The 27,289-nt window shown below is 42.9% G+C and overlaps 1 protein-coding gene across 3 annotated transcripts in view; it reads left to right on the top strand.

Moving 5' to 3' along the window:
• Nucleotides 1–26,808, top strand: part of nlgn3a (neuroligin 3a) — a 232,911-nt gene extending 206,103 nt beyond the window's left edge. For all 3 annotated transcript variants that reach the window (XM_055643648.1, XM_055643649.1, XM_055643650.1), the window contains one exon: nt 24,818–26,808. In XM_055643648.1, coding sequence (XP_055499623.1) covers nt 24,818–25,673 — 856 coding nt within the window. In that variant the 3' untranslated portion in view covers nt 25,674–26,808. The remainder of the gene's footprint in view (nt 1–24,817) is intronic.
• The last annotated feature ends 481 nt before the right edge of the window (nt 26,809–27,289 follow it).

Consider the following 27,289-nt stretch of genomic DNA (forward strand, 5'->3'; position numbering starts at 1 on the left):
ATTTTATTTTTACTTTTAAACATTTGATTATGGAAAAAGCATGCCAATTCACCTCCTGCCTCCATTTGTTCATAAATTGTGTGTTTTTAAATTAATGTGCTTTAATTTGTAAAGGATTTCAAATGAGTTAATATTTTCTAATGCACATCCCACTTTTTAAGACTTTCCCCTTTTTAGTAAACTAATATATTGCTTTTATATTAAATCTCCAACAAATGATTAATTCTCGATAGCACACAAATTTAAGGGCCTGCCTCACTTTCACGACCTAATTAATGACCTCTGCCGAGTTTGCCCTTGACTCGCAGCATGGTCGTCACGAGGCCATAGGAGGTCATAGGTAGGTCGTGATGCTAGTCGTAGGTATTCGAGGCATCTAGTAGGTCGGGACGTTTTCTAGCATGATAAAAAATGTCCACGAGTAAAAAAGGTCGGGAATTAGGTCGTGAAAGTGGGAGAGGCCATTAAATAGAAACAAAGCTCAAATTTAGGAGCTGGAACCTGATTTTTTTTTTTTTAATGAAATTGTGTTTATTACATGCCACATCAACTGGAGAAAACACTCATAGGGACAGGTGTGAGATAACACCGTCCAGCACACAAAAGCGGATTTGTCATCGTGAAACTTGATATTGGATGGAAAATATATAGTCCTGTATGAAAAATCAGAAATGGAAGTGATGAGAAATGTGGAAATTAATAATGACAGAAATTTAATACTGAAGAATGACTGGTGGGCATGGAAACCCACCAGGAATGGCGGGACTGGCATATGATGAAAGAATGGCTTGTATTCGCTGGAATTTAGAAGGATGAGAGGGATCCTTATCGAAACATATAACATTTTTAATAGGATTAGACAGGCTAGATGCAGGAAAAATGTTCCCAATGTTGAGAACCAGGGCTCACAGTTTGAAAATATGGAGTAGGCCATTTAGGACAGATGAGGAAAAACGTTTTCACCCAAAGAGTTGAACATTTGTGGAATTCTCTGCTGCAGAAGGCAGTACAGGCCAATTCACTGGATGTTTTCAAGAGAGCTAGATTTAGCTCTAGGGTTAAAGGAATTAAGGTATACTAGACTAAGTGCAGACCAGTTGGGTCTGCTCCCCCAATGCAACATTCCACCACTCACCCGTTCCCCCAACGCAACCCGTTCCTCCAACGCAATATTCCACCACTTACCCATAGCCCCCAACTGCACAAGTGCGGCTCATTTCTCCTCATCTCCCAGCAACTCCGCTTCACCCTCCCTCTTCTTTGCCCTCTCCTCCTCCCCGGCCCTAATCCCTCCCTCACCTCTCCCTCCCTATCTTTTCCCCTACCCTCAGTGACTCCCTCTCTCCCTCCATAACTCCTCTCCCCTCCCTATCCCCCTCGTATCCCTCTATCCCCCACCTCTCCACTCCTCGCCTCCCCCTACCCCCCCCCACTATCCCTCCTCACCCCCCCCCCCCACTGCCCTCCTCTCTATTCCCCACTCCCTACCTCCCCCACTCCGCCCCTCCTCTCCTATTCTCCCTCCTCCCCCACTCTCCCTCATCACCTCCTACCTCTTATTTCACCTTTCCTCCTACCCTCCCCAATCCCTCATCTCTACCTTCACACTCCTTCCCTCCATAACTCCTCTCCCCCCTCTCTACCCCCCTCCTCTCCCTCTATCCCCCCCCCCCCCCCATTCTCCCTCCTCCTCCCCCACTTTCCCCTCCCTCCCCCTCCCTACCTACCCCCCTCCTCCCTCAATCCCTCAGTCCCTCTCCTCACCTCCCCCACATTACCCCCTCTTCCTCCTCTCCCTCAATCCCCCCATTCTCCCTCCTCAGCTCCCCAGGATCTCGAGGTTGCCCCTCCTCTCCCTTCTTGGTGCCCTGGAGGTGCATCAGCCGTCGATGCCCTCTGAGCCAGGCTCAGCACCCAGGCCTCGGATCCACGGCGCAGCCCCGGGGTACCAGCAGCTAAGGCCACGCCAGCAGAGGCAGGCAGGCGGGTGCCAGTGACTGACAGCAGACGTGGCCAATCAGTGCAGCAATGGTACAGGAAGGGGTGTCGCCATCCCGGCATTGACCGGCAGGAGAGGCGACCGATCTGCACATGCGCGTTTTTAAAGATTTTTAAACCTTTCGACATATTAAAATATACCACCGATCTGAACAAAACCTGTTGCACTTGCAACACAGGAGAATGGTGAGTAAGGTGGCAAAAAATATCATAGCGCTATCGTGTACCGTTTTTCGCTAATGTAAAAAAAACGCAAACCCGAAGATAACAAGATGAGAGTTTTAGTTATATGCAGACGGGGTACTGATTTTGGATTATCAGCCTTGATCGTATTGAATGGCCTAGTCCTGCACCAACTTTCTATGTTTCTATGAAACATTTAACCTCTCATTATCCCCCCCACTATCCCTCCTGACCTCCCCCACTGCCCTCCTCTCCCTCTATTTCCCCTCCTCCCCCACCTCCCCATCTTTCACCCTCCCCCCACCCCTTCCTCTCCCTCAATCTAGTAATCAAGTTCAAGATGATGACTATCAGCCATATCCAAAAGTTTTAAAAATCATGGAGATTTCATGGTGATTTTTATGATGCAGGCAAAACCAGTCGGTTTGCAAGGTTGCCCTTTATAATTAACCTAAGAGATTGTCAGTGGACCTTCCATGAGCAAATAATTTTCCAGCTAAGAGGCTTCTGAAGGGTTTTAGAGCAGATTTAAGAGAACATTACCTGTGTTTCTGAAGAGCTTTATTGAATTGATTGCAATTTATCCATGCTGGAACTGAGAACAATTCTATTACTGGTTTTAGTCCACAAAAAACTAGAGTCATACAGCTGTGGATCAAAAAGACATCTTATTGCTACCTTTGCAACAACAATTAAGGATGCGCCAAGAATATTGGCAAACTAACATTTCAATTCATGTAAACGAATAGGGATAATGGAATGCAATTTCCCAATGGTATTTCATTTCCTATACTTTCACCAGCCAATACATGTTTAATCTTGTCTACATCCGGGTTTAACCAGGAATTACATTCCAATTGCAATCCAAGAAGGCATGTTACTAGAGATTGGCTCAAGCCTGTTTTTTTGATAATTGTGGAAAAAACTATAATCCACTGATTCATTCTGGCTTGGTGTGTTTTTCCCAAATTAATCAGGAATTCAAACACCTCTCTTTATCCAGAACTAGGAACATTTAGTTTTGCACAGGAGCTGCAAAGTAGCTTTCTCCCAGACTTTCTTCAATTTCCCAAGTTTGCAGACAATCAAATGGAGATGATGCCTTTTTTTTTGCATCTTGACTTATGTTCAGAAAATTCCAGCTAGAATCATCAAAGAAGGATAATAATAATATATTGGAAACTCTGAAGTGTAAATTATTTTTCCAATTATTAATTCCACTGTGCAGAAGATCTGTTAATTGCCTGGGGCTCAAATGGACATGAGAATCAACATTGCACAATAGTGATCCATATTAAGTCTATCGGAGCTGTTTCAAGCAGCTTAATCAGGATATCAACAATATTATTCCTTTAATAAGGAACAAGTCACCATGCAGGCAGCAAGTACACACACACACACACACACACAAACAGAGGCACAAGTACACAAACACACACAGAGAAACAGAAAATATATAATGCAGAAATAAATAATAATGCCACAGAAAATCAATAATGATGGATTTGGTCACTGAGCTGACAGTGGCTGAGAATCATATACAATTAATAGGGCATCTACTATATTTGTTCCTCAGTTTCTCACCTGGTAAATATAGGATGCCTTGTTGGAGTTTGGTTTACCAAATGTCAGATGGACTCTGTTATTCCTATTCGTCATCTATAAGCCTCTGCATGGTCCGCAGCCAGTTTTCCAATGAGGACATCACAGTCAAGCCCAATGCTATCCACACCCATTCCCATGCCATGGACAGTGAAACCAATTCTGCCAATAAACTCGAATAATGTCATGGCCAACACAACCTCCCCCAATAACTCAGCCCCTCAAGTCCTGTTAACACCCTTGTAAATCTTCACTGCACTTTTTCCAGCTTAATGACATGCGTCCTATATCAGGGTGACCAAAACTGAACACTGAACACAATACTCATCATAATCATAATTATACTTTATTTGCCAAGTATGTTTTGTAACATACGAGGAATTTGATTGTCTTGTCCAACTGTAACATACACCCCAACGTCTATACATAATTCCCTGACTGATGAAAGCCAAAATACCGAAAGCCTTCGTTAACACCCGGTCTACCCGTCACGCCACATTTAGGGAAGAATGTACTTGTACTCCGAAGTTCCTCAGATCTACAACACTCCTCAGGGCCTGACCATTCTTTGCTAAGGTTCTACCCTGGTTTGACATCCCAAAATGTAACACCTTACATTAAACTCATCCCACTTGCCCAGTTGATCAAGATCCTGCTGTAATTTTTGATAGCTATTCTTCATTATCACTGAGGCACACCCCTCGTCACATGCCCCTAGTCCGATAAACAACCTTGCTACATCACCCTCTGCTTCCTTCCATGAAGCCAATTCTGTTACATCTTCCTAATCCCATACTGACCTTTCTCTCCTCGGCATCCTCCATTGCCAGAGTGACGCCAAGCCACTTAGATCGTTTACAACCCAACAGTATGAATATTGAATTCTATCATTTTAAGGAACTTAAACTCCCCATCCTCCTCCTTTCCCCTCCCCTATGGTCCAGTATAGACATCAGAAAGAGAACATCACCGCACAAACTACACATCCTACTGCCCCATCGGCTACATGTGATTCCCATATTGGCCTTATCGGCAGCCTTAGAATCTACACAATTAGATTGGAAGAAAGTCTATTTAATCCTGAGGGACTGCCAAAGAAGAGGAAACAGAGATTGTATCATAAACTGAAATATTAATACAATGACCCGAGAGTATTGTGAGCAATTTTGGGCACTATTTACGAGGAAGGATTTGCCAACCCTGGTGAGGGTCCAAAGGAGGTTTAGAAGAATAATTCCAGGAATGAGTGGGTTAACATATGATGAGAGTTTGATAGCGCTGGGCCTGTACTCGCTGGGGTTTAGAACAAAGAGGGGGGACCGAAGAGTGAAAGGCTTAGTTAGAGTGGATGTGGAGAGATTGTTTCCACTTGTGGGGGAGACTAGGACTAGAGGTCTTTGCCTCAGAATTAAAGGATGTTCCTTTAGGAAGATGAGGGGGTATTTCTTTAGTCAGAGGGCGGTGAATCTATGGAATTCTTTGCCAGAGAAGGCGGTGGCAGCCAAGTCAATAGATATTTTTACAGCTGTGATAAATAGATTCTTGATTAGTACGGGTGTCGGGGGTTATGGGGAGAAGGCAGGAGAATGAGGTTAGGAGGGAAAAATAGATCAACCATGATTGAATGGGGGGGGGAGTAGACTTGATGGGCCGAATGGCCTAATTCTTCTCCTATTCCTTAAGGCATAACTATATTAAGGCCAAAATATTCTTCAGAACATCAGGCCTCGGTTTCTGAAAGGGGCATTGCTGTTATACATGATTGAAGTAATAGTTGAGGATTTGTGTTGGAGAATAATGCTCATTCTCCAATAGTGATGAACACTGCTTTCTTGATGGCACCATCGTTCATGGACATATTAAACTTTGCATTGTGCATTATCTTCCAGTTGATATGTTGGATGTTGATGGAAAACTTCAGTTCCTTTCTTCATTAGACAAGAGGTGCAGGAATAGGCCATTTGGCCCTTCGAGCCAGCACCGCCATACAATGTGATCATGGCTGATCATCCACAATCAGTACCCCGTTCCTGCCTACTCCCCATATCACCGATAGTTACTAACCAAGAAATAGTTTTTTGGTATCATACAATAGAGAGATACCTGCCAAAGTTACTGGAGGCAATGTCCTCTAAGTTTGTTAACATTCAGGAGCTGTTGTTGTGTGTCATTATGATGGAAAAGTCACTGGAGACGGGATGTGGGATCAATGAGTTTCTGTTAGTGAGGACATGCATTTCAGAAAAATAAATAACAATCATGGTTTTGAAAGGAGTATACTGTGGATTTTATTACTACCATTTTCCCGTATATATGTTTGAAGGGCCATATGTAATTGTCCTGCCTGCAAAATATTATTGCTACAAGGCCATCATTCATTCTAAAAAGAAGACATTTGAATCACATGGCATCTTTACAATCTTTGCAGCATTCATATAACTCTGTATGCAGCTGATAAATATGTAAGTATTCTCATTCCATATTGAGTTACTGACATTTTATCTCAAAAATGAGAAATATCTTCTGGTAGATTTACTCAAATACATCTCACATCACTGGCCTGCTTAATGGGAGGAGACAAATCCGTATTATGTTATCCATGTTGTAGCCTTCCAAGCCTTCTATTTTCCAAAGTCTCCCCAGCTCTCCCGATCTCCATGGTTTAAGCACTCTAAATCTTTACTCCCTCTCATGCCATGTCTTTGGGATGAGGCCCTGCCAGCCCAGATAAACACAATATTGTTATGAGGAGGACCAGGAATGAAGTAAGCCATGCAAGCACCAGAATATGGCGGTTTCTCGTCAGGGAAGCAGCACGTTGATAAGACTCAATAATAATAAGAATTAAGAAACACAAAACCTCCAACATCGCCAAGTTTGCGGATGACACGAAGCTGGGGGGCAGTGTTAGATGTGAGGAGGATGCTAGGAGGATGCTAGGTGACTTGGATAGGTTGGGCAAGTGGGCAAATGCATGGCAAATGCAGTATAATGTGGATAAATGTGAGATTATCCACTTTGGTGGCAAAAACAGGAAAGTAGACTATTATCTGAATGGTGGCAGATTAGGAAAAGGTTAGATGCAACGAGACGTGGGTGTCATGGTACACCAGTCATTGAAGGTGGGCATGCAGGTGCAGCAGGCAGTGAAGAAAGCGAATGGTATGTTGTCATTCATAGCAAGAGGATTTGAGTATAGGAGCAGTCAGGTTCTACTGCAGTTGTACAGGGTCTTGGTGAGACCACACCTGGAGTATTGCGTACAGTTTTGGTCTCCTAATCTGAGGGAAGACATTCTTGCCATAAACCAATCAAATCTGCTTAACCTTACCCGCTGCCTCGAGGATATAAAGTGCTGGATGGCTCAGAACTTCCTCCAACTAAATGAGAGCAAATCTGAGGTCATCCTTCACGGCCCCTCGGACTCAATCAAAATGATAGCAGGCAGCCTTGGAAGCCTTACCCCACTACTCAAACCTCACGTCAAAAACCTCGGCATGATATTTGACTCAGCACTGAAATTTGACAAACAAGTCAATGCCGTGGTAAAAGCTAGCTTCTTCCAGCTTCGGACGATAGCTAAAATAAAACAATTCCTCCACTTTGATGACCTCAAAAAGATCATCCACACATTTATCTCCTCCCGCCTAGATTACTGCAACTCCCTTTACACTGGCATCAGCCAATCTTCCCTGTCCCGCCTGCAACTGGTCCAAAACGCCGCAGCGAGACTCCTGACGGGCACCCGAAAAAGGGACCACATCACCCCGATCCTGGCCTCTCTCCACTGGCTCCCTGTGCGGTTCCGTATACATTTCAAGACCCTCCTCTATGTCTACAAAGCCCTCAATGGGCTTGCCCCCTCCTACATTAAAAATCTTCTCACCCGCCACTCCACCTCCAGGTCCCTCAGATCGGCCGACTTGGGGCTGTTGAATATCCCGCTGTCTAGGCATAAGCTTAGGGGCGACCGTGCCTTTGCGGTTGCAGCTCCTAGACTGTGGAACAGCATCCCCCTTCCCATCAGAACTGCCCCCTCCATCGACTCCTTTAAGACAAGTCTAAAAACGTATCTATACTCCCAAGCCTTTGCTGACGTCCACTGAGCGAAGGCTATATGTATATATGTATGTAGTTTGTTTGCTTATACTATTATATATAACAAATGTAAAGCACTTTGGTCAACAAGAGTTGTTTTTTAAATGTGCTATATAAATAAATGTGACTTGTCTTGACTTGAGAGGTAGTACAGAGAAGGTTCACCAGACTGATTCCTGGGATGTCAAGACTTTTATATGAAGAAAGACTGGATAGACTCGGCTTGTACTCGTTAGAATTTAGAAGATTGAGGGGGCATCTTATAGAAATGTACAAAATTCTTAAGGGGTTGGACAGGCTAGATGCAGGAAGATTGTTCCCGATGTTGGGGAAGTCCAGAACACGGGGTCACAGTTTAAGGATAAGGGGGAAGTCTTTTAGGACCGAGTTGAGAAAAATGTTTTTTCACACAGAGAGTGGTGAATCTGTGGAATTTTCTGCCACAGAAGGTAGTTGAGGCCAGTTCATTGGCTATATTTAAGAGGGAGTTAGATGTGGCCCTTGTGGCTAAAGGGAGCAGGGGATATGGAGAGAAGGCAGGTACAGGATACTGAGTTGGATGATCAGCCATGATCATATTGAATGGCAGTGCGGGCTCGAAGGGCCGAATGGCCTACTCCTGCACCTAATTTCTATGTTTCTATGTTTCTATCTTTGGTCTGCAAACAGAGATTCATTCCACAGCTCACATGTGTATATAATCCTGCTGACCATGACAGAAAGCCTCTAGGTCATCATAAATGGTGTGGCTGGATTACCAAAAACTGTGTTTTTATGTTTGGCTGACTTGTGGATTCTGCCCCCCCCCCTGACTTTGTTGGCTACATGGGAACATTGGCATCTGAATCAAGATTATATTGGACATTTATTTAAGATTTGAGAAATCCCATTCAATATGGAACTGTTAGCAACCCTACTTGCAGGTCAGATACAACATGTTACCATCTCTGCATACAGTCCAGTTGCCTCATGTAAGCTCTCTTCCACATGGAGTACTTGATCCATGTGCAACTGGAAGCAATAAAGCTTGCCGGTGTTGCAAAGAAAACTGTGTAGACTAAGTACCTTAAGCAGCAAAGCATGAAGCTAACTAAAGGAACCATTCATTCATTCAGCACACTGGAACATAGTCTGCTTTTTTACATTCTGAAATCCATTAAATTGAGATTAAATGGCGATATATCTTTGCATATTGTGCACAAGGATGGAACTCATGAAACCACTGAGTAATCTGATGGAATTGTTCAACCGTGTAGGATAAACTTTATTTTTGAGTATTTCATTTCTCTACTTCATTTGCTATATGGGTCAAACCCCCAGATAATATAATAATAAAGTATTCCTGCTTTAACTGGGATATTTAAATGATTCATAAGGATTGCCAAATGGAAGCCCTTTATTTAATACCGAAACAATTACTGCATTAATTGGAATTGATGACACACAACCAAAACATGTGCACATTTAACTGGACAGATGGTTGGCTGGTTCATTGGTCTCTCTTCTTTTTTTTGGTGTGGATTGATCAATGTTAAATTGGACCTGGCATGTGTTCTGCTCTGCAGGATTTATTATCTCATCAACTGTAATTTGCTGTTTTCTCACCAGTGTTTCAAGTTATTTTGTTGAGCTGTTTCCATTGTTAGAACAATCTCAGAACCCCTTGTCTTCTCCATAAATTAGTAAAGCAGATTACCCAATTGTTTCTTGAGTTCCACCCTTATGCATGAATGCACCTTTCAAATAATTGTGACTTATATTAACAAGATCTGCAGAGGGTGGTGAAAATTGCCCAACGCATCACCGGTTCCTCACTCCACTCCATTGAGTCTGTTCAAAGCAAGCGATGTCTGCGAAGGGCGCGCAGCATCGTCAAGGACTGCTCTCACCCCAGCCACAGTCTGTTTATCCTCCTACTGTCCACGAGGCGCTACAGGTCTCTCCGTTGCCGGACCAGCAGGTCCAGGAACAGCTTGGGTCGCCGTCTGGAGCCCGGAGTGCTGGACCTGCTGCACCAACATCCTGGAGCTGCGGTTTGCGGAGCTCCCAACGCGGGCGGCGCTGATGGACAGCGTGGGGTCCTGTGACTGTGCCCAGCTCGGCCTGTGGACTCGGGAGCAGCAGACTCCGGCAGCGGGAGGCGGCTGATCAGGAGGTCCGGGCCGCTGAGGAGGAGGATGCTCACCGTCGGGGTTCGGCGTCGGCGTTCCACCAGCCCAGCGTGAGGGCCTGAACATCGGGCCACCCGGGGCGGCGACTGCGGGTGCTCGGAAGGCCCCGACCACGGATGAACACGGAGGGGAGGCTGGCTGGACTATGGTGCCATCCTCACCTTGGTGCCATTTATGTTATGTTGTGTCGTGGACTTTCTGTGTTTGTGCTTTTTTTAAAATTCAATTTCAATTTTATTTTTAATATGTTTTATTATTTATTTATTTATTTATTTATTTATTTATTGTGATTTTTTTTTTATGATACTGCCTGTAAGGGAAATTCATTTCGTTGTCTCAAATTGAGACAATGACAATAAATTTGAATACAATACAATACAATACAAAGCTTCTTTCCTGCGGCTGTTACGTTACTTAACTCTGTACCTCGATGATTGCCAGTCACCCCCTCCCCCGGACACTCCTTCCCCCAGAAAAATTGCACTACTACGACTGTATGTACGTATATATATTTATTGCTCATATTCTATGTTCGCTCTTCTGGGGAGATGCTAACTGCATTTCGTTGTCTCTGTACTGTACACTGCACAATGACAATAAAGTTTGAATCTGAATCTGAATCTGAATCTGAATCTCAAATATGTCTGATGCATCTCATTGTTTCTCTTTATTATCATTTAACTATTATATTCAGATAACATTTTATATTTAGCCAAAACGTTATGTTCTTGATCAATTCGCTTACCTCAGATTTCTTCCCACTTTTCTCTACCATGTTTTTTTTAAATTTCTTTGTCGCTGAGGAATAAAAGAATAAAAGTCTCTAAATTTATCAACAGCATCTTCTCTCAAGTTAGAATATGATTTAATTATCTCTTCTCAATAGATTAAAAGTCCAATACTTCACGCATCTGCACTTTGAAGGCAAACTTGACCTGTTTATTTAGACCGTTCGCTCCGCAATTCCCTGGTTAACTCATCCCTTCCCACCCAAACCCACCCCCTCCCCAGGTACCTTCCCCTGCAACTGCAGAAGATGCAACACCTGTCACATTACCTCCTCCATCGACTCTGTCCAGGGACACCGACAGTCCTTACCGGTTAGGCAGAAGTTCACCTACACCTCCTCCAAGCTCACCGACTGTATCTGTTGTTCAAGATGTGGACTATTATACATTGGCAAGGCCAAACATAGACTGGCCGATCATTTTGAGGAACACCTTCACTCAGCCCGCCTGAACCTACCTGACATCCTCTTTAAATTCTCCTTCCCATTCCTACACAGACATTTCTGTCCTCGGTCTCCTCCATTATCAGAGTGAAGATAAATGTAAATTGGAGGAACAGCACCTCATATTCCGCTTGGGCAGCTTACAGCCCAGTGGTATTAATATTGATTTCTCTCACTTCAGGTAGCCCCGTCATACCCCCTCTCTCTCTCCCTCCCCCACCCAAGTCGCACTAACTTCGCATTTTCATCGTACAAACAGCTAACAGCGGCCTGTTTTCTTTTATCCTCGTTACTTTTTTGCATATATTTTATTAATTGTTCTTTATTTCTCCACACCATTGTCCCTATCTCTCGTTTCCCTTATCCATAGCCAGTCTGAAAAAGGGTCTAGACCCGAAACGTCACCTATTCCTTCTCTCCAGAGATGCTCTGTCCTTCTCCAGCTTTTTGTGTCTACCTTACGAGAACAATGCAGCTAGTCACACTCCTTTCTCCTTTCCTTTGTATTTTACCCATTCTTCTTTTATCTTCATTTCAACTGTAAGGCAAATGTTTAATTTCATACAAGTAGATACATGCTGATGCTGATATAGATGGGAATTTATGTATAAGAGTCCACACCTTGGAGGTCATGTTGCAGTTGTATAAGATGTGTGAGACTGCATTTAGAATATTGTGCTCAGTTCTGGGCACCATGTTAAAAGAAAAATATTGTCAAGCTTGAAAGAGTTCAGAAAAGATTTACAAGGATGTTGCCAGAACCAGAGGGTGTGAGCTACAGGGAGAGGTTGAGTTGGCTGGGTCTCTATTCCATGGAGTGCAGGAGGATGAGGGGTGATCTTATAGAGGTATACAAAATCATGAGAGGAATAGATCAGATAGATGCACAGTCTTTTGCCCAGAGTAGGAGAATCAAGGACCAGAGGACATAGGTTCAAGGTGAAGAGGAAAAGATTTAATTAGAATCTGAGGGGTAACTTTTTCACACAAAGGGTGATGGGTGTATGGAACAAACTGCCAACGGAGGTAGTTGAGGCTAGGACTATCCCATAGTTTAAGAAACAGTTTGACAGGTACGTGGATAGGACAGGTTTGGAGAGATATGGATCAAGCGCAGGCAAGTAGGACTAGTGTAGCTGGGACATTGTTGGTGGTATAGGCTAGTTGGGCCAAAGGGCTTGGTTCCACACTGTATCATTCTGTGACTCTATGACCTTGAAAAACAGATATAGGTTCAAGGTGTGGACTCTTATACATTGGCGAGATCAAACATAGACTGTGTGATAGTTTTGTGGAACATCTTTGTTTAGTCCACCTGAACCTACCTGATCTCCCGGTTGCCAAACACTTTAATTCCCCTTCCCATTCCCACACTGACCTTTCTGTCCTGGGTCTCGTCCATTGTCAGAGTGAGAAAAAATGCAAATTGGAAGACCATCACCGCATTTCACTTGGGCAGCTTACAACCGCATGGCATGAATATTGATTTCTCTAACTTCAAGTAACCCTATCTCCCCCCACACGTCATATTAGCTTCAAAGTCATCTTGTTGAGTTTCATTGTCTGTAACTCGTTTTCACCCAGCCCACAGCTAACTATGGCCTGTTTCCTTTATCGTCATTACTTTTTTGCATATCTTTCATTCATTTGTTCTATATCTCTCTCTATCGCAGACTATATCTCTCATTCCCCTTTCCCATGACTCTCAGTCTGAAGAATTGTCTCAACCTGAAGCATCACCTATTCCTTTTTCCAAGATGCTGTCTGGACCGCTGAGTTACTCCAGCTTTGTGTGTCTATCTTATGTTTCTGTCTTTTTGATAGTCCACAAGGCTTCTTCATTGACATTTTTTGAGCACTCAGACTAACCAATTCAACTTGATTATCAAGGCCTATAGCATGAAGGAAGGTAACCTTGATGTGAAGGCAGAACTTTGTTTCCATAAAGACATTGCAGTGTTCATTTCCACTAATACTGCCGCAGACCTGTTGTTGACAACCTAGTCAAATTGTTTTTTCTGTTTTTTTTGTTCATTTATTATCTACTATAGTCATCTGATGCCACCAAAGCCATTCTCGAAAGTGAATATTGAAGTCGCCCACAATGGATCGTTACTTTCACTGGTCTCGGAGGTAGAGAATTTCATAGTCATGACTCATGGGAGAAAAATAAATCCTCATCTCAATCTGAAATCAACTTCCTCGTGTTGTGAAACTACACCTCCTAGTATGAGATGTACAACTGGGGGAAAATGCCCTCTCAGCTTCTACCCTGTCAGTCTATCTCAGAACTTATGTATTTCACTAAGGGTACCACTTATTCTCCTAAGGTAGACAAAAATGCTGGAGAAACTCAGCGGGTGAGGCAGCATCTATGGAGCGAAGTATAGGCCTAACCTGCTCATCCTTTCACATCTCAACCTTCGTCAACTCATGAATTAAGTTGTGAACCTTCTCTGCATGCCCTTCAACACAAGAAAATTCTTCTGTAAATATAGTCCTAAAATTATACTGTATTCCAGGCATAGTCTACCAGAACCTTGTAACAATATTGAAACTTAACTGATTTTTTACTACACATTATTTTCAATGTAGGCCAGGAGGGATCCTGATCTGAAAGGTCACCTATCCACGTTCATAAAAGCATAGAAACATAGAAAATAAGTACAGGAGTAGGCTATTCGGCCCTTCGAGCCTGCACCGCCATTCAATATGATCATGGCTGATCATCCAACTCAGTATCCTGTACCTGCCTTCTCTCCATACCCCCTGATACCTTTAGCCTCAAGGGCCACATCTAACTCCCTCTTAAATATAGCCAATGAACTGGCCTCAACTACATTCTGTGACGAAGAATTCCAGAGATTCACCACTCTCTGTGTGAAAAATGTTTTTCTCATCTCAGTCCTAAAAGATTTCCCCCTTATCCTTAAACTGCGACCTCTTGTTCTGGACTTCCCCAACATCGGGAACAATCTTCCTGCATCTAGCCTGTCCAACCCCTTAAGAATTTTGTAAGTTTCTATAAAACTCAATCTTCTAAATTCTAGCGAATTCATCAGAATTGCTGCCTGACTCAGAGTTATTCCAGCATTTTGTGTCCTTATTTGTAAACCAACATCGGTGGTTCCTTATTTCTACAGGACCAGTATGCCATTAATCTTGCTAATTACTGACACCCTCTGCATTCTCAAACAAATGGGCTGTATCACAATTTTATGTAATGTGAAGACACATCATTTGCTTATGTGTGTTAAGAAATACAAATGGAAAATGATTAAATTTTGGGTGATTTTGTCTAACTTTGGTTGCTTTTTTCACACAAATTCCATGAGAGTGAATTTTATTCTGTATCTCAATTTTTGTGTAGTGATTTGTACATTCTATAGGGTGAATTTCTGTAACCCAAATGGCTGTATTGTTGGGAATGCCTGTACTTGTGTACCTGCATGCCGATTTTTTTGTGTCTTGTGCTAGCGTCCTCAGGTTCCATTTTAGTCTCTCTGCATTTTAATTATAATCCACTCAATCATCCTTTCTTCTAAAGACATAACATATTCTGCTTCATTATACTCCATCTGCAACTTGTTGTGCATTTACATAACTATCTATATCCCTATGAAATGTCTTTATTTCCACCACACAATTTCACAGCTCATTCATCTTTGTATAATCTTGGTTTCAGGGCACCCTGTCATTACTATAGATATTAAGTAGTCAAGGCACCAGCATTGATCCATGTGACAGCCTACTATTTAGTGATTGCCAATCGAAACATGACTCAATTCTCCTTTTCTGTTAATTAACCATTCTTCTACCCACGTCAATATACAGGTGACCCCGTGTCACAGGCTGTTGCATCACAGAAAACAATAATCATTGTAATTTTCCATTATGCATAGCCACATGCATCAAGACATGCAAGAAATGTAAAAAAAAAGTCACATAAATTCCTTGGGATCAGATCTTTATTTCATTATCTCAGAATTTTTGATAGTGATCTATGAAATCCCCTAAGGGCATCTTTCCATTACCTCTAATGCAGGGGGTCGTGTGTATCACCAGATGTCCCCTAGCCTGTGGGCTATTATCTAGTACAGTATCCTCTTTTATGCAGCATTGTGGATGTCAAATATAGGCTCCCCTTCATCCATCCTCAGAGAACTCCAGACAATCTATCAATCACAATTAATTCACATTAACATTTTCATTTCTCTTCAGCAAAACCAGCCCGGCATTATTGTCTCTTTGAATGAATGTTTACAACGCAAGAATGAGTTAGATTAACTTCATGGACAGAAGCAGAGGCAGGGGTGGAAGGTTTTTTTTTGGACTAGAGAATTGTGGCTAGTGATGTGCTTCAGGGATTGATGCTGGAGCCTTTGCTGTTTGTGGTTTATAGCAATGATTTGGATGAGAGTGCACAAGGCATGATTAGTAAGTTTGAAGATGACACTAAAGTAGGTAGCATTGTACACTATGAAATGGTTATCAAAAATTACATAAGGATCTTGATCAGCTGGGCAAGAGGGCTGAGGAATGGCTAATGGAGTTTAATTTGGAGATAAGTGTGAGGTGTTGCATTTTGGGAAGCAGGCCAAGACCTTCACAGTGAATGCTGGTGCCCTGGGAAGTGTGGCAGAACAGATGGATCTAAGCCCTGAAAATGATTTATTGGTAGATAGGTGAAGAAGGCTTTTGGTATATTGACCTTCATCAGTCAGGGTATTGATTAAAGAAGTTAGGTGTATAGTGTTCAGATTTGGTCACCCTGCTATAGGAAGGATGTTGTTAAGCTGGAAAGATCGCAGAAACGATTTACGAGGATGTTACCAGGACTCAAGAGCATGAGATATAGGAAATAGGTGGGCATGAGATATAAGAAAAGGTTGGGCAAGCTAGGACTTTATTCCTCGGATTGCAGTAGGCTAAGGGGTGGTCTTATAGAGGAGAATAAAATCAATAGGTAAGTTGAATGTACCGAGGGTGGGAATATCAAGAATCAGAGGGCATACATTTAATGCCAGAGAGAAAAGAATAAGTATCTGGGGGCATCTTTCTCACTCAGAGAGTGGTGGGTACATGGAATGAGCTGTCAGAGGAGGTAGTTGAGGTAAGTGCTAAAAAACATAATTTAAAAGACACTTGGACAGGTACATGGATAGGAATGTTTAGAGGGATATGTGCCAAAGGTATGCAAATGAGACTAGCTTAGATGGGGCATCTTGATCAACATGGCCTCTTTCCCTGCTGCATAACTTTATGACTAGAGCCAGGATTTTGCCATGTGCCTTTTCATGCCTTTTTTGATGATTTCAGGAAGATAATGCCTTTTTCACGATTGAGTGCCTAAATCTGCCTTCTTTTGCCATTTTTTCGTAACTTACAAGAAAATTTACCGAAACCCGGCTGTGAGTGGGTGTTAAGTGGTGATTGGAGAGGGGTGCGTGGGAAAGGGTCCAGTCTTTGCAAACTCGAGTCATGCTTTAAGTTGGTGTGAAGTGGTGATCGGGGAGGAGTAGGTGGGGAAGGGTCCACTCTTTTCAAACTGGAGACAAGGTGTGAGTATGTGTGAAGCGTTGGTTGGGGATGGGGTGTGGGGGTACAAGGGTTACGTTTCTGTTTATTGAACCTGCAGTAGAACTCGTTCAGGTCATTGGTCAGCTGACGATTGTCCAAGGCGTGGGGGGGGGGGGGTTTCCTCTTGTAGCTTGTGAAGAAGAGTCATTTGCTGAGAACTTGCTCCTTAACTTCTCAGAGTAACTTCTCGGACGACAGATAGCACAATGGGCTAAGAGTTTGGCTGGCAACCGGAAGGTAGCCGGTTCAAATCCCGCTTGGAGTGCATACTGTCGTTGTGTCCTTGGGCAAGACACTTCACCCACCTTTGCCTGTAATGGAATGTTACGGCGGCAGGCGCGGGCACACCGCGACGCCCTGTGTCTCCCTTTCAAGGGAGATGCTAAAAATGCATTTCGTTGTCTCTGTACTGTACACTGACAATGACAATAAATTGAATCATTTCATTTCATTTCATTTCGAATCATTTCAGTACCTTTCCTTGGCAGCTCTGATTCCTCTTCTCGGCTTGTACTTGGCCTGCCTGTGGAGGTCTGCATCGCCGCTCCTGTAGGATCTACCCCTACAAGCGTCAAAATGCCTAAAGTCAAGTCAACGCCTTGTAAAAAACGAAACGATTTGGTGAGAGTGTACGGGAGTGTTATATTCTCTACAGCCAACTGTGTGCTGTTTTGCAAAGCATGTGAGAAAATTAGAAATGAAGTTGCATGCAAAAAAACATGGATCTCAATAGACGAGACAACTAATGATGTGGGGAGATTTGTTGCCAATGTGGTCACTGGTACACTGGAGGCAAGTCAACCATCAAAGGAGTATTTCTTGACATCGGAAGTATTGGAGAAGGGGAAGAGGTCAACTATTGCTCAGTTGTTTTCATCTTTGCTTGCTGTAATTTGTACTTAAAGTTCCTGGCGATGTAGGTAAAGACATACAAGGAAAATGTGAGAGGGTGATTTTAGCTAACAAAGATCTTGAAGAAATACAAAACAAAGCTAAAGTTCTCAAAGGTAGTTGTAATGCACAAGATATTGAAATGAATGTAGTTTGTAGCTTGTTTCAGGTATGCGCCAGTGACAGATGGGGTAGAAAGAAGTTTTTCACAACTGTAGCACGGCATAGTTTAACACCAGATAATTAAAAAAAATGCTGGTAGTTATGTGCAACCAGGCTACTTTGGTCATTTAATGTAGTATACCTTTATAATTATCATTTTAACCATATTTTGGTCGTATAAATTAAAGTTCTTTTATGATTTTTTGTCAATAAATGCCTTTTTGTGCCTTTTTTGTAATTTTATTATGCCTTTTTGCCTGCCTATTTCAGAGATTTTTAGTGCCTAAACATCCTGGCTCTATTTATGACACATCCACTAAAAGTGTTTGTTGGATCCTCACAAAGCTGTTGAAATCCATTGGCAATGAGTGGAGGAATGTGAGGCATGGTCAGCACAGAAAAATGCTTTTGTTTTTAATTTTTATGTTGTGGATCAGTGTCAGCAGGCATGTACCCTGCCTCCACATTCCCTGCAATTGCTTCAACCGGTTTCCTAGATTTTACCTTTAGGCTACTTTGTGCAATCCAAGTTAAGCAATATTTTCTTTCTAATCTGAATGATTTATATTAAAATTGAACAGCTTCCCAGACACTTTTTTTTTTAAACTTACATGATCTTAATTCAATCTTATCACAATTTTATTACATCCCAATTTAGCAATAGGAACATATAGCCATCTGGACTATAACTATATTCATCAGGTCCATTAGTACAATGGGCAAGCTGCCAGTGAAGGTCCAACAGGCACCAACAGTGTGCACAAAATTGTTAATGAGACCCCAGACCAAATCGGAACCAGACTTGGATGTAATGGATGTAATGATTGAGATGTATTCTTCCAACCTAGTGCTAGCGGTCATTCACTAAAACCAATTTTCACCCAATGTTAACTGATCTTTAACACCTATAGCTTCACAAATTTGCATTTATGGAATATGCACTATGAATGCTGCAAATTGTTCCTTGGATGTTACTGGATGATTATATGATGATCTTCACAGTCTCACATGGATATGAGATTGGCAGAAAACTCTTGTGCCAATTGCTGTGGAAAAGGAGTATAAATATTGTATAAGCCTTCAGTGTAACTTGCTAATTGAACTGACATAAGTTATTCTACTTATATGCATATGGTCCACTGGTACCTGAGGATCCCTTATGACTTGATAGAAACAGAGAAAATAGAAGCACAAATAGATCATTCTGCCCATCAAGCTTGCTCCACCATCCAATACAATCACAGCTGATCATTCAGATTCTGTCCCCTGTTCCTGCTTTCCCCCATATCCCTTGATATCTTTAGGTATTAGAACTGTGTGCAACTCTATCCGGAAAATATTTAATGATTTAGCCTGAACAGCCTTTTAAAGATCCTCCACTTTATGGGAGAATATATTTCTCCCCATCATGATCCCAAATTCATTACAAATATCCTTTTGCTGTGACCCCCTAGTTCTGGACTTTCCCACTTTAAGGGAACATCCTTCCAGCAGCTACTCTGTCGAGTCCCATCAAAACTATTAATTTATCTCATCCATCTGAACTCTGCCGAATTGTCTCAATCTCTCTTCACACCATCAGTTCTACCATCTTAGACAGTCCTGTGTATCTACTCCAAGCAAAGTATATTACATGGATTGTCCAGTATACAAAGTATACTCCAGGGCTCATATAATAAAAGCAAATTCTTAGAGCAGCTTGTATTGGAGCCTAACAGGGAGAAGGCAATTCTGGATTTAGTGTTACGTAATGAACCGGATTTGATAAAGGACCTCGAGGTTAATGAGCCATTAGGAGGCAGTGACCATAACATGGTCAGGTTTAATCTACAATTGGAGAGCGAGAAGAGTAGATCAGAGGTGTTGCAGTTGAATAAACAGGGATTATGGGGCCATGAGGGAGGAGCTGGCCAAAGTTGACTGGAAAGATGCACCAGCAGGGATGACAGTGGAATAAAAATGGAAGGTGTTTCTAGGAATAATACAGAAGGTGCAGGATCAGTTCATTCCTAGGAGGAAGAAAGATTCCAAGGGGAGAAAGGGACGACCATGGCCATACAAGGGACGTCAGGGACAGTATATAAATTAAAGCGTACAAGTACAATGTAGCAAAGATGAGCGGGAAGCAAGAGGTTTGGGTAATGTTTAAAGAACAACAGAAGATAACTAAAAAGATAATACGGGGAGAAAAGATGAGGTACGAAGGTAAGCTAGCCAAGAATATAAAGCAAGATAGTAAAAATAGTTCTTTAGGTTGGTGAAGAGGAAAAAATTAGTTAAGACCAAAGGTGGACCATTGAAGACCGAAAAAGGTGAATTTATTATGTGGAAAAAGGAAATGGCAGATGAGTTGAACAGGTACTTGGATCTGTCTTCACTAAGGAGGACGCAAACAATCTTCCTGATATAGTAGTGGCCAGAGGGTCTGGGGTGACAGAGGAACTGAAGGAAATCCACATTAGGCAGGAAATGGTGTTGGATAGACTGATGGGACTGAAGGCTGATAAATCCACAGGGCCTGATGGTCTGCATCCCAGGGTACTTAAGGAAGTGGCTATAGAAATCGTGGATGCATTGGTGATAATTTTCTAATGTTCTATAGACTCAGGATCAGTTCCTGTGGATTGGAGTGTAGCTAATGTTATCCCACTTTTTAAGAAAGGTGGGAGAGAGAAAACAGGGAATTATGGACCAGTTAGCCTGACATCGGTGGTGGGGAAGATGCTGGAGTCAATTATAAAAGATGAGATAGCCGAACATTTGTATAGCAGTAACAGGATTGGTCCGAATCAGCATGGATTTATGAAGGGGAAATCATGCTTGACTAATCTTCTGGAATTTTTTGAAGATGAACTAGGAAAATGGACAAGGGAGAGCCAGTGGATGTAGTGTACCTGGACTTTCAGAAAGCATTTGATAAGGTCCCACATAGATTAGTGGGCAAAATTAGGGCACATGTTATTGGGGGTAGAGTGCTGACATGGATAGCGAAGTGGTTGGCAGACAGGAAACAAAGTGTAGGGATTTACGGGTCCCTTTCAGAATGGCAGGCAGTCACTAGTGGGGGTGCAAGGCTCGGTGCTGGGACCGCAGCTATTTACAATATACATCAATGACACAAAGCTGGGTGGCAGTGTGAACTGTGAGGAGGATGCTATGAGAATGCAGGGTGACTTGGACAGGTTGGGGAAGTGGGCAGATGCATGGCAGGTGCATTTTAATGTGGATAAATGTGAGGTTATCCACTTTGGTATCAAAAACAGGAAGGCTGATTACTAGAGCCAGGATTTTGCCATAAATGCCATGTGCCTTTTCATGCCTTTTTTGATTTCACCAGGATAATGCCTTTTTCACAATCGGGTGCCTAAATCAGCCTTTTTTTGCCGTTTTGCTAAAAGGATGTGCTATTTTCTCTAGTTGTACCGTGATTACAGTGAAGTTTTCTATGTTAACACGTTAATATTAATGTTTTTATTAACGTGTTAACATAGTATAACTTACAAGAAAATTTCCACCACTAGGCGAAACTGGGGGCGCCACCGTCGGCCATTCATTCATTCATGTCGCTGCCCGCTGTGTCTGTTTTCTCCAAGATCTATTTAAGAAAGAAGCAGATGCTGGAAAAATTGAAGGTAGACAAGAAATGCTGGAGAAACTCAGTGGGTGAGTCAGGCAGAGAAGGAATATGCAACATTTTGGGTCGAGACCCTTTTTCAGACTGATGTGGGGGGGGGGGGGGGGGGGGGGGGGGGGGGGGTGGAAGAAGAAAGGAAGCGGCGGTTACAGTAGGACTAGAAAGAGAGCTGGGAAGGGGGAGGGGGAGGAGGGAGAAGACAAGGGCTATCTAAAATAGAGAAGTCAATGTTGATACCACTGGTGTGTAGACTACCTAAGCGAAATACCCAAGCTTGTCTCCTCACTACGTTTACTGCTGGCTCCAGTCACAAATCTGAGTTTTCGAGTGATTTGTTCAAGGCATTCATTGATGATGGAATTCCACTGTGGAAATTGGAAAATAAATCTCTCAGAGGTTTTTTAGAGAAATACACAGGAACCTATACCAAGCGAGTCGTTATTACGGAAAAATTATGTTGATAGCAATTTCAACATAGTTGTGCAGAAAATTAGAGTTGAAGTTGCATGCAACAACATATGGATCTCAATAGACAACACAACCGATGCTGTGAGGAGATATGTTCCCAATGTGGTCATCGGCACACTGGAGGCAGGTCAACCATCAAAGAAGTATTTGTTGACATTGGAAGTATTGGAGAAGTCAAACAGCTCCACTATTGCTCAGTTGTTTATATCTTCACTTGCTGTACTTGGGCAAGAGGGTATAAAACATCAGAATGTTCTTGTTTGTTACCGATGCAGCTCCGTACATGAAAAAAGCTACTCGTGCTCTTAAAATTTGATTCCCCAAAATGTTGCATTTGACATGCTTGGCTCAAGGACTTCATAGAATTGCCAAGTACATAACCATATAACCATATAACCATATAACAATTACAGCACGGAAACAGGCCATCTCGGCCCTACAAGTCCATGCCGAACAAAATTTTTTCCCCTTAGTCCCACCTGCCTGCACTCGTACCATAACCCTCCAAAAAATAAATCTTATTTATATAGCACATTTTTAGTCAACTTGCATTGACCCCAAAGTGCTTAACATAATTACATTACATTTACACACAGGCAAAGGTGGGTGAAGTGTCTTGCCCCAAGGACACAACGACAGTATGCACTCCAAGCGGGATTCGAAACGGCTACCTTCTGGTCGCCAGCCGAACACTTAGCGCATTGCACCATCTGTCGTCCCATAAGTAGCTTGTTTGCAAATGTCGATCGCATATTTTCCAATTTGAGGAAGAAAATCTTCCTCAAAGCACTGCAGTTGTTCAAGGAAATGGCACCTGAGATTCCGCTAACTCATCAGCCCGTTTTGATTAGAGTGGGGTACATGGCTCTCTGCTGTACTCTACTATGCTGCAAATTTTGAAAAGATAAAATAAATTGTCAACTGTTTGGAAGAAGAATGTGCTCCAGTCAGGATCGTCAGTGAAATCATGCAGAAAAAGTCCCTCCACCGAGATCTTCCAATTTGCTTCCAATTTTGCAAACTTACCACAAACTATCAATTCCCTTGAGAAATGTGGTGAATCATTAGTGAATAACTTGCAGGTTTTTCAACAAAGTAACAAACGATATTCGTAAAATTCCAGTCGATGTAGGTAAAGACATGCAAGGAAAATGTGAGAGAGTGATTTTTGCTAACAAAGATCTTGAAGGAATACAAAACATAGCTAAAGTTCTCAAAGGTAGTTGTAATGCACAAGATATTGACATGAATATAGAGTCTGTAGCTTGTTTTGGGTATGCACCAGTGACTTCAGCTGAGGTAGAAATAGGTTTTTCACAACTGATGCATATTCTGTCTGACAGACGGCATAGTTTAACATCAGAAAATTTGAAAAAAAATGCTAGTAACTAAATGCAACCAGGCAACTTTGGTCATTTAATGTAATATACTGTAATATTATAATTTTTGTAACCATATTTTGGTGGTGGAAATACATGCGTTTTTGTGCCTTTTTTGTAATTTTATAATGCCTTTTTGCCTGCCTATTTCAGAGTTTTTTAGTGCCTAAATGTCCTGGCTCTACTGATTACTATCTAAATGGCGTCAAGTTGGGAAAAGGGGAAGTACAACGGGATCTGGGGTCCTTGTACATCAGTCTTTGAAAGTAAGCAGGAAGGTACACGAAAATGCTGGAGAAACTCAGCGGGTGCAGCAGCATCTATGGAGCGAAGGAAATAGGCGACGTTTCGGGCTGAAACCCTTTTTCAGACTGATAGGGGGTGGGGGGGAGAAGGAAGGAAAAAGGGAGGAGGAGGAGCCCGAGGGTGGGGGGATGGGAGGAGACAGCTCAAGGATTAAGGAAGGGGAGGAGACAGCAAGGGCTAGCAAAATTGGGAGAATTGGGAATGGAGCATCTGGATTTGTACACTCTGGAGTTTAGAAGGATGAGTGGGGATCTCATTGAAACATATAAGATTGTTTGAAAGTAAGCATGCAGGTACAGCAGGCAGTGAAGAAAGCGAATGGCACGTTGGCCATTATAACAAGAGGAATCGAATATAGGAGCAAAGAGGTCCTTCTGCAGTTGTACAGAGCCCTAGTGAGACCACACCTGGAGATTGTGTGCAGTTTTGGTCCCCTAATTTGAGGAAGAACATTCTTCCTATTGAGGGAGTACAGCCTAGGTTTACAACATTAATTCCTGGGATGGTGGGACTGTCATATGCTGAGAGAATGGAGCAGCTGGACTTGTACACTCTGGAGTTTAGAAGGATGAGTGGGGATCTCATTGAAACATATAAGATTGTTTAGGACTTGGACACGCTAGAGGCACGAAACATGTTCCCGATGTTGGGGGAGACCAGAACCAGGGGCCACAGTTTAAGAATAAGAGTAAGCCATTTAGAACGGAGACGAGGAAACACTTTTTCTCACAGAGAGTGGTGAGTCTATGGAATTCTCTGCCTCAGAGGGCGATGGAGGCTGGTTCTCTGGATGCTTTCAAGAGAGAGCTAGATAGGGCTCTTAAATATAGTGGAGTCAGGAGGATATGGGGAGAAGGCAGGAACGGGGTACTGATTGGGGATGATCAGCCATGATCACATTGAATGGTGGTGCTGGCTCATAGGGCCGAATGGCCTACTCCTGCACCTATTACCTATTGTCAGATGCCAATATATCTTAATTATATATTGCATGTTGCATGAATTCCTCTTAGTTTATACAGAAATGGACCAATTTCTTAAAACATATCATGAATAGCAAAATGGAAAATGTTCTCTATCTAATCATAATTGTTTTCTTCCTTTCTTTCTTCAGTGATCCCAACAAGCCAGTGCCACAGGACACTAAGTTCATCCACACAAAGGCAAACCGCTTTGAAGAAGTGGCCTGGTCCAAGTACAACCCACAGGATCAGCTGTACCTCCACATTGGTCTGAAGCCGCGCGTGCGGGAACACTACCGAGCTACCAAGGTGGCCTTTTGGAAGCATTTGGTCCCTCACCTCTACAACCTGCACGATATGTTCCAGTACACCTCCACCACCACCAAGGTGCCTCAGCCCAACACCACTCCCATCTCCTATGCCACGAGACATCCCAACAGTAAGGCTTGGCCCTTCACCACCAAGCGGCCAGGTTCCGGCTTGAGTCCAGCTTTCAACTCTAATGAGCAGCAGAAGGAGAACTGGGATTCGGAGCAAGATGGCGGCTCTCTGTTGATTGAGAATCCCCGGGACTACTCTACTGAATTAAGCGTCACCATTGCCGTGGGAGCCTCACTGCTTTTCCTCAACGTTCTAGCCTTTGCTGCTCTGTACTACCGCAAGGACAAACGCCGCAATGACCCCCACCAGCAAGCGAGCCCGCAGCGCAACACCAGCAATGATATGGCGCATACACAGGAGGAAGAGATCATGTCGCTGCAAGTCAACCAAACCCACCACGAGTGTGAGAATATCCAGGCTCCCGAGTCCGGGCGTCTTCCTTCACTGCCCGACTACACCCTGACTCTCCGCCGCTCTCCTGATGATATCCCCCTCATGACCCCCAATACTATCACCATGATCCCCAACTCCTTGGTGGGTATGCAGTCCTTGCATCCGTACAACACCTTTGCTGCTGGTTTTAACAGCACAGGGCTGCCTCATTCACATTCCACCACTCGGGTATAGTCCTGGGCAATAACCTTCCAGGAGGCGGGAGTGAATGAGCCGCCGGGAGGAGAACCCTTCCACAAAGACTACTCCAGCCTGTTGGATTTTAACAACCGTCTGATGAATACGGGCACTGCACCATCCTTAACAAGAAGGCTCTCTCCCTGGGAACTTCAAAAGACATACATTCACGCCGGGCCTTCTTGTTTGAACAGACAACTTGACATTTTATATTAAAAAAAACAATCAAATTAAGAAAAAGTTTCAAAAAAATACACAAATGAGGGAAAGTGAAAATGCTTTTGTTACCAGTGTTGGGAAAGCAGCGGCAGACCTTTATCTCATTATTCACATGCCTTAGACACACAGGCTGCTATGCTCCATGCATTTTTTAATCACTTTTAGAGCAGCATAGAATACATTCGCGCCAAGGGGATTGAAGGAAATGTGCACATGCAAAAACTGAAAAAAAAGTCACCTGGATTCTCCATGGAGGGAAGGGGGAGTTTCCCTCGACGACTGCCATAACTCCGGTGAAAATCGTGGAAACACTGGATAGTTGCAGTGATAGATTGGGAGAGGCTCCTGGAGAAATCCCAGTGTGCTTTGTTCTTCATTAAACATTATGCACTGCCGAGAGCAGAGGGAGAGATCATCTCAGCTTTGATTATTGTTTTGAGTTAATTTCTTTTTGCTTGGACTCTGGGGTGGATCTGGATCTGGGACCAGCACCTTCCTGCAATGAATGCCCTGCCGTACTATAGGCCACTCTCAATGGCCGAGAAATTCAAAGGGACACCTAAATCACGAGTGCAACAATTTTAGTTCTCTAGAGGCTGCCAGTGAAGCTGTTTGTTTACTGCCATTGCATTTAACCTGACAACCAGGGAAGCATTTTGCCCACCCATTACCCCTCCATTTGCCCTCATCGTATGATGAGCCTAAGCTCACTTATTGGGGAAGCACTTTGTACTTTTGTGGCTTGACAAAAATCTAACAAACTTTTTACAGATCTGTTTAATTTTCTTTGGGCTGCGTGGAGAATCTTCAAGTAAATCAAATAATACAGCTTTAGATAGTGTGCACCCCTTAATTTTTTTATACACCGTGAATTGTGACACGTGCCAAATTAGAACCAGCAAATTTTTGGTGGTAGTGGGTGAGGGAATGGGGGGGCGGGAGGGAGAGGGATTGTTTTTAACTGTGTCTGTTTTGTATTTTGGTATAAGCAATCTGTTGCTGTATGTTACTTTGTGTAAAATCTAGTTTGCAATGGAGAGGGTGCCAAGGGATTTAGTGCCACAGATATACTCTGTGTCCCAATACTTTGCAAGAAGATTCAGATTCCAATCCATGTTCTTGATCCAAACTATTGAGGACAACGTTGCCAATGGAATGTTATCTTCAACTCCACATCAAGCATCTCTCATGACGGCCAGACTCCAAACAAGTCTAAGACAATACACTTGGGAATTTCAAATGGATTCATTACATAGTGCCAATCCTTCACCTTATCAAGCAGTCACACATGTTCTGCATTGGGTTCCTGGTCCAAGTTTTTTAATGAGTTTGAAGCCAAGTTTATATTGTGAATGTGCGTTTAGTATGATTTAATTGCAAGCTTTCAGGGCGGA

Source organism: Leucoraja erinacea, chromosome 12, assembly GCF_028641065.1.
Source record: "Leucoraja erinacea ecotype New England chromosome 12, Leri_hhj_1, whole genome shotgun sequence".
Lineage (NCBI taxonomy): Eukaryota > Metazoa > Chordata > Chondrichthyes > Rajiformes > Rajidae > Leucoraja > Leucoraja erinaceus.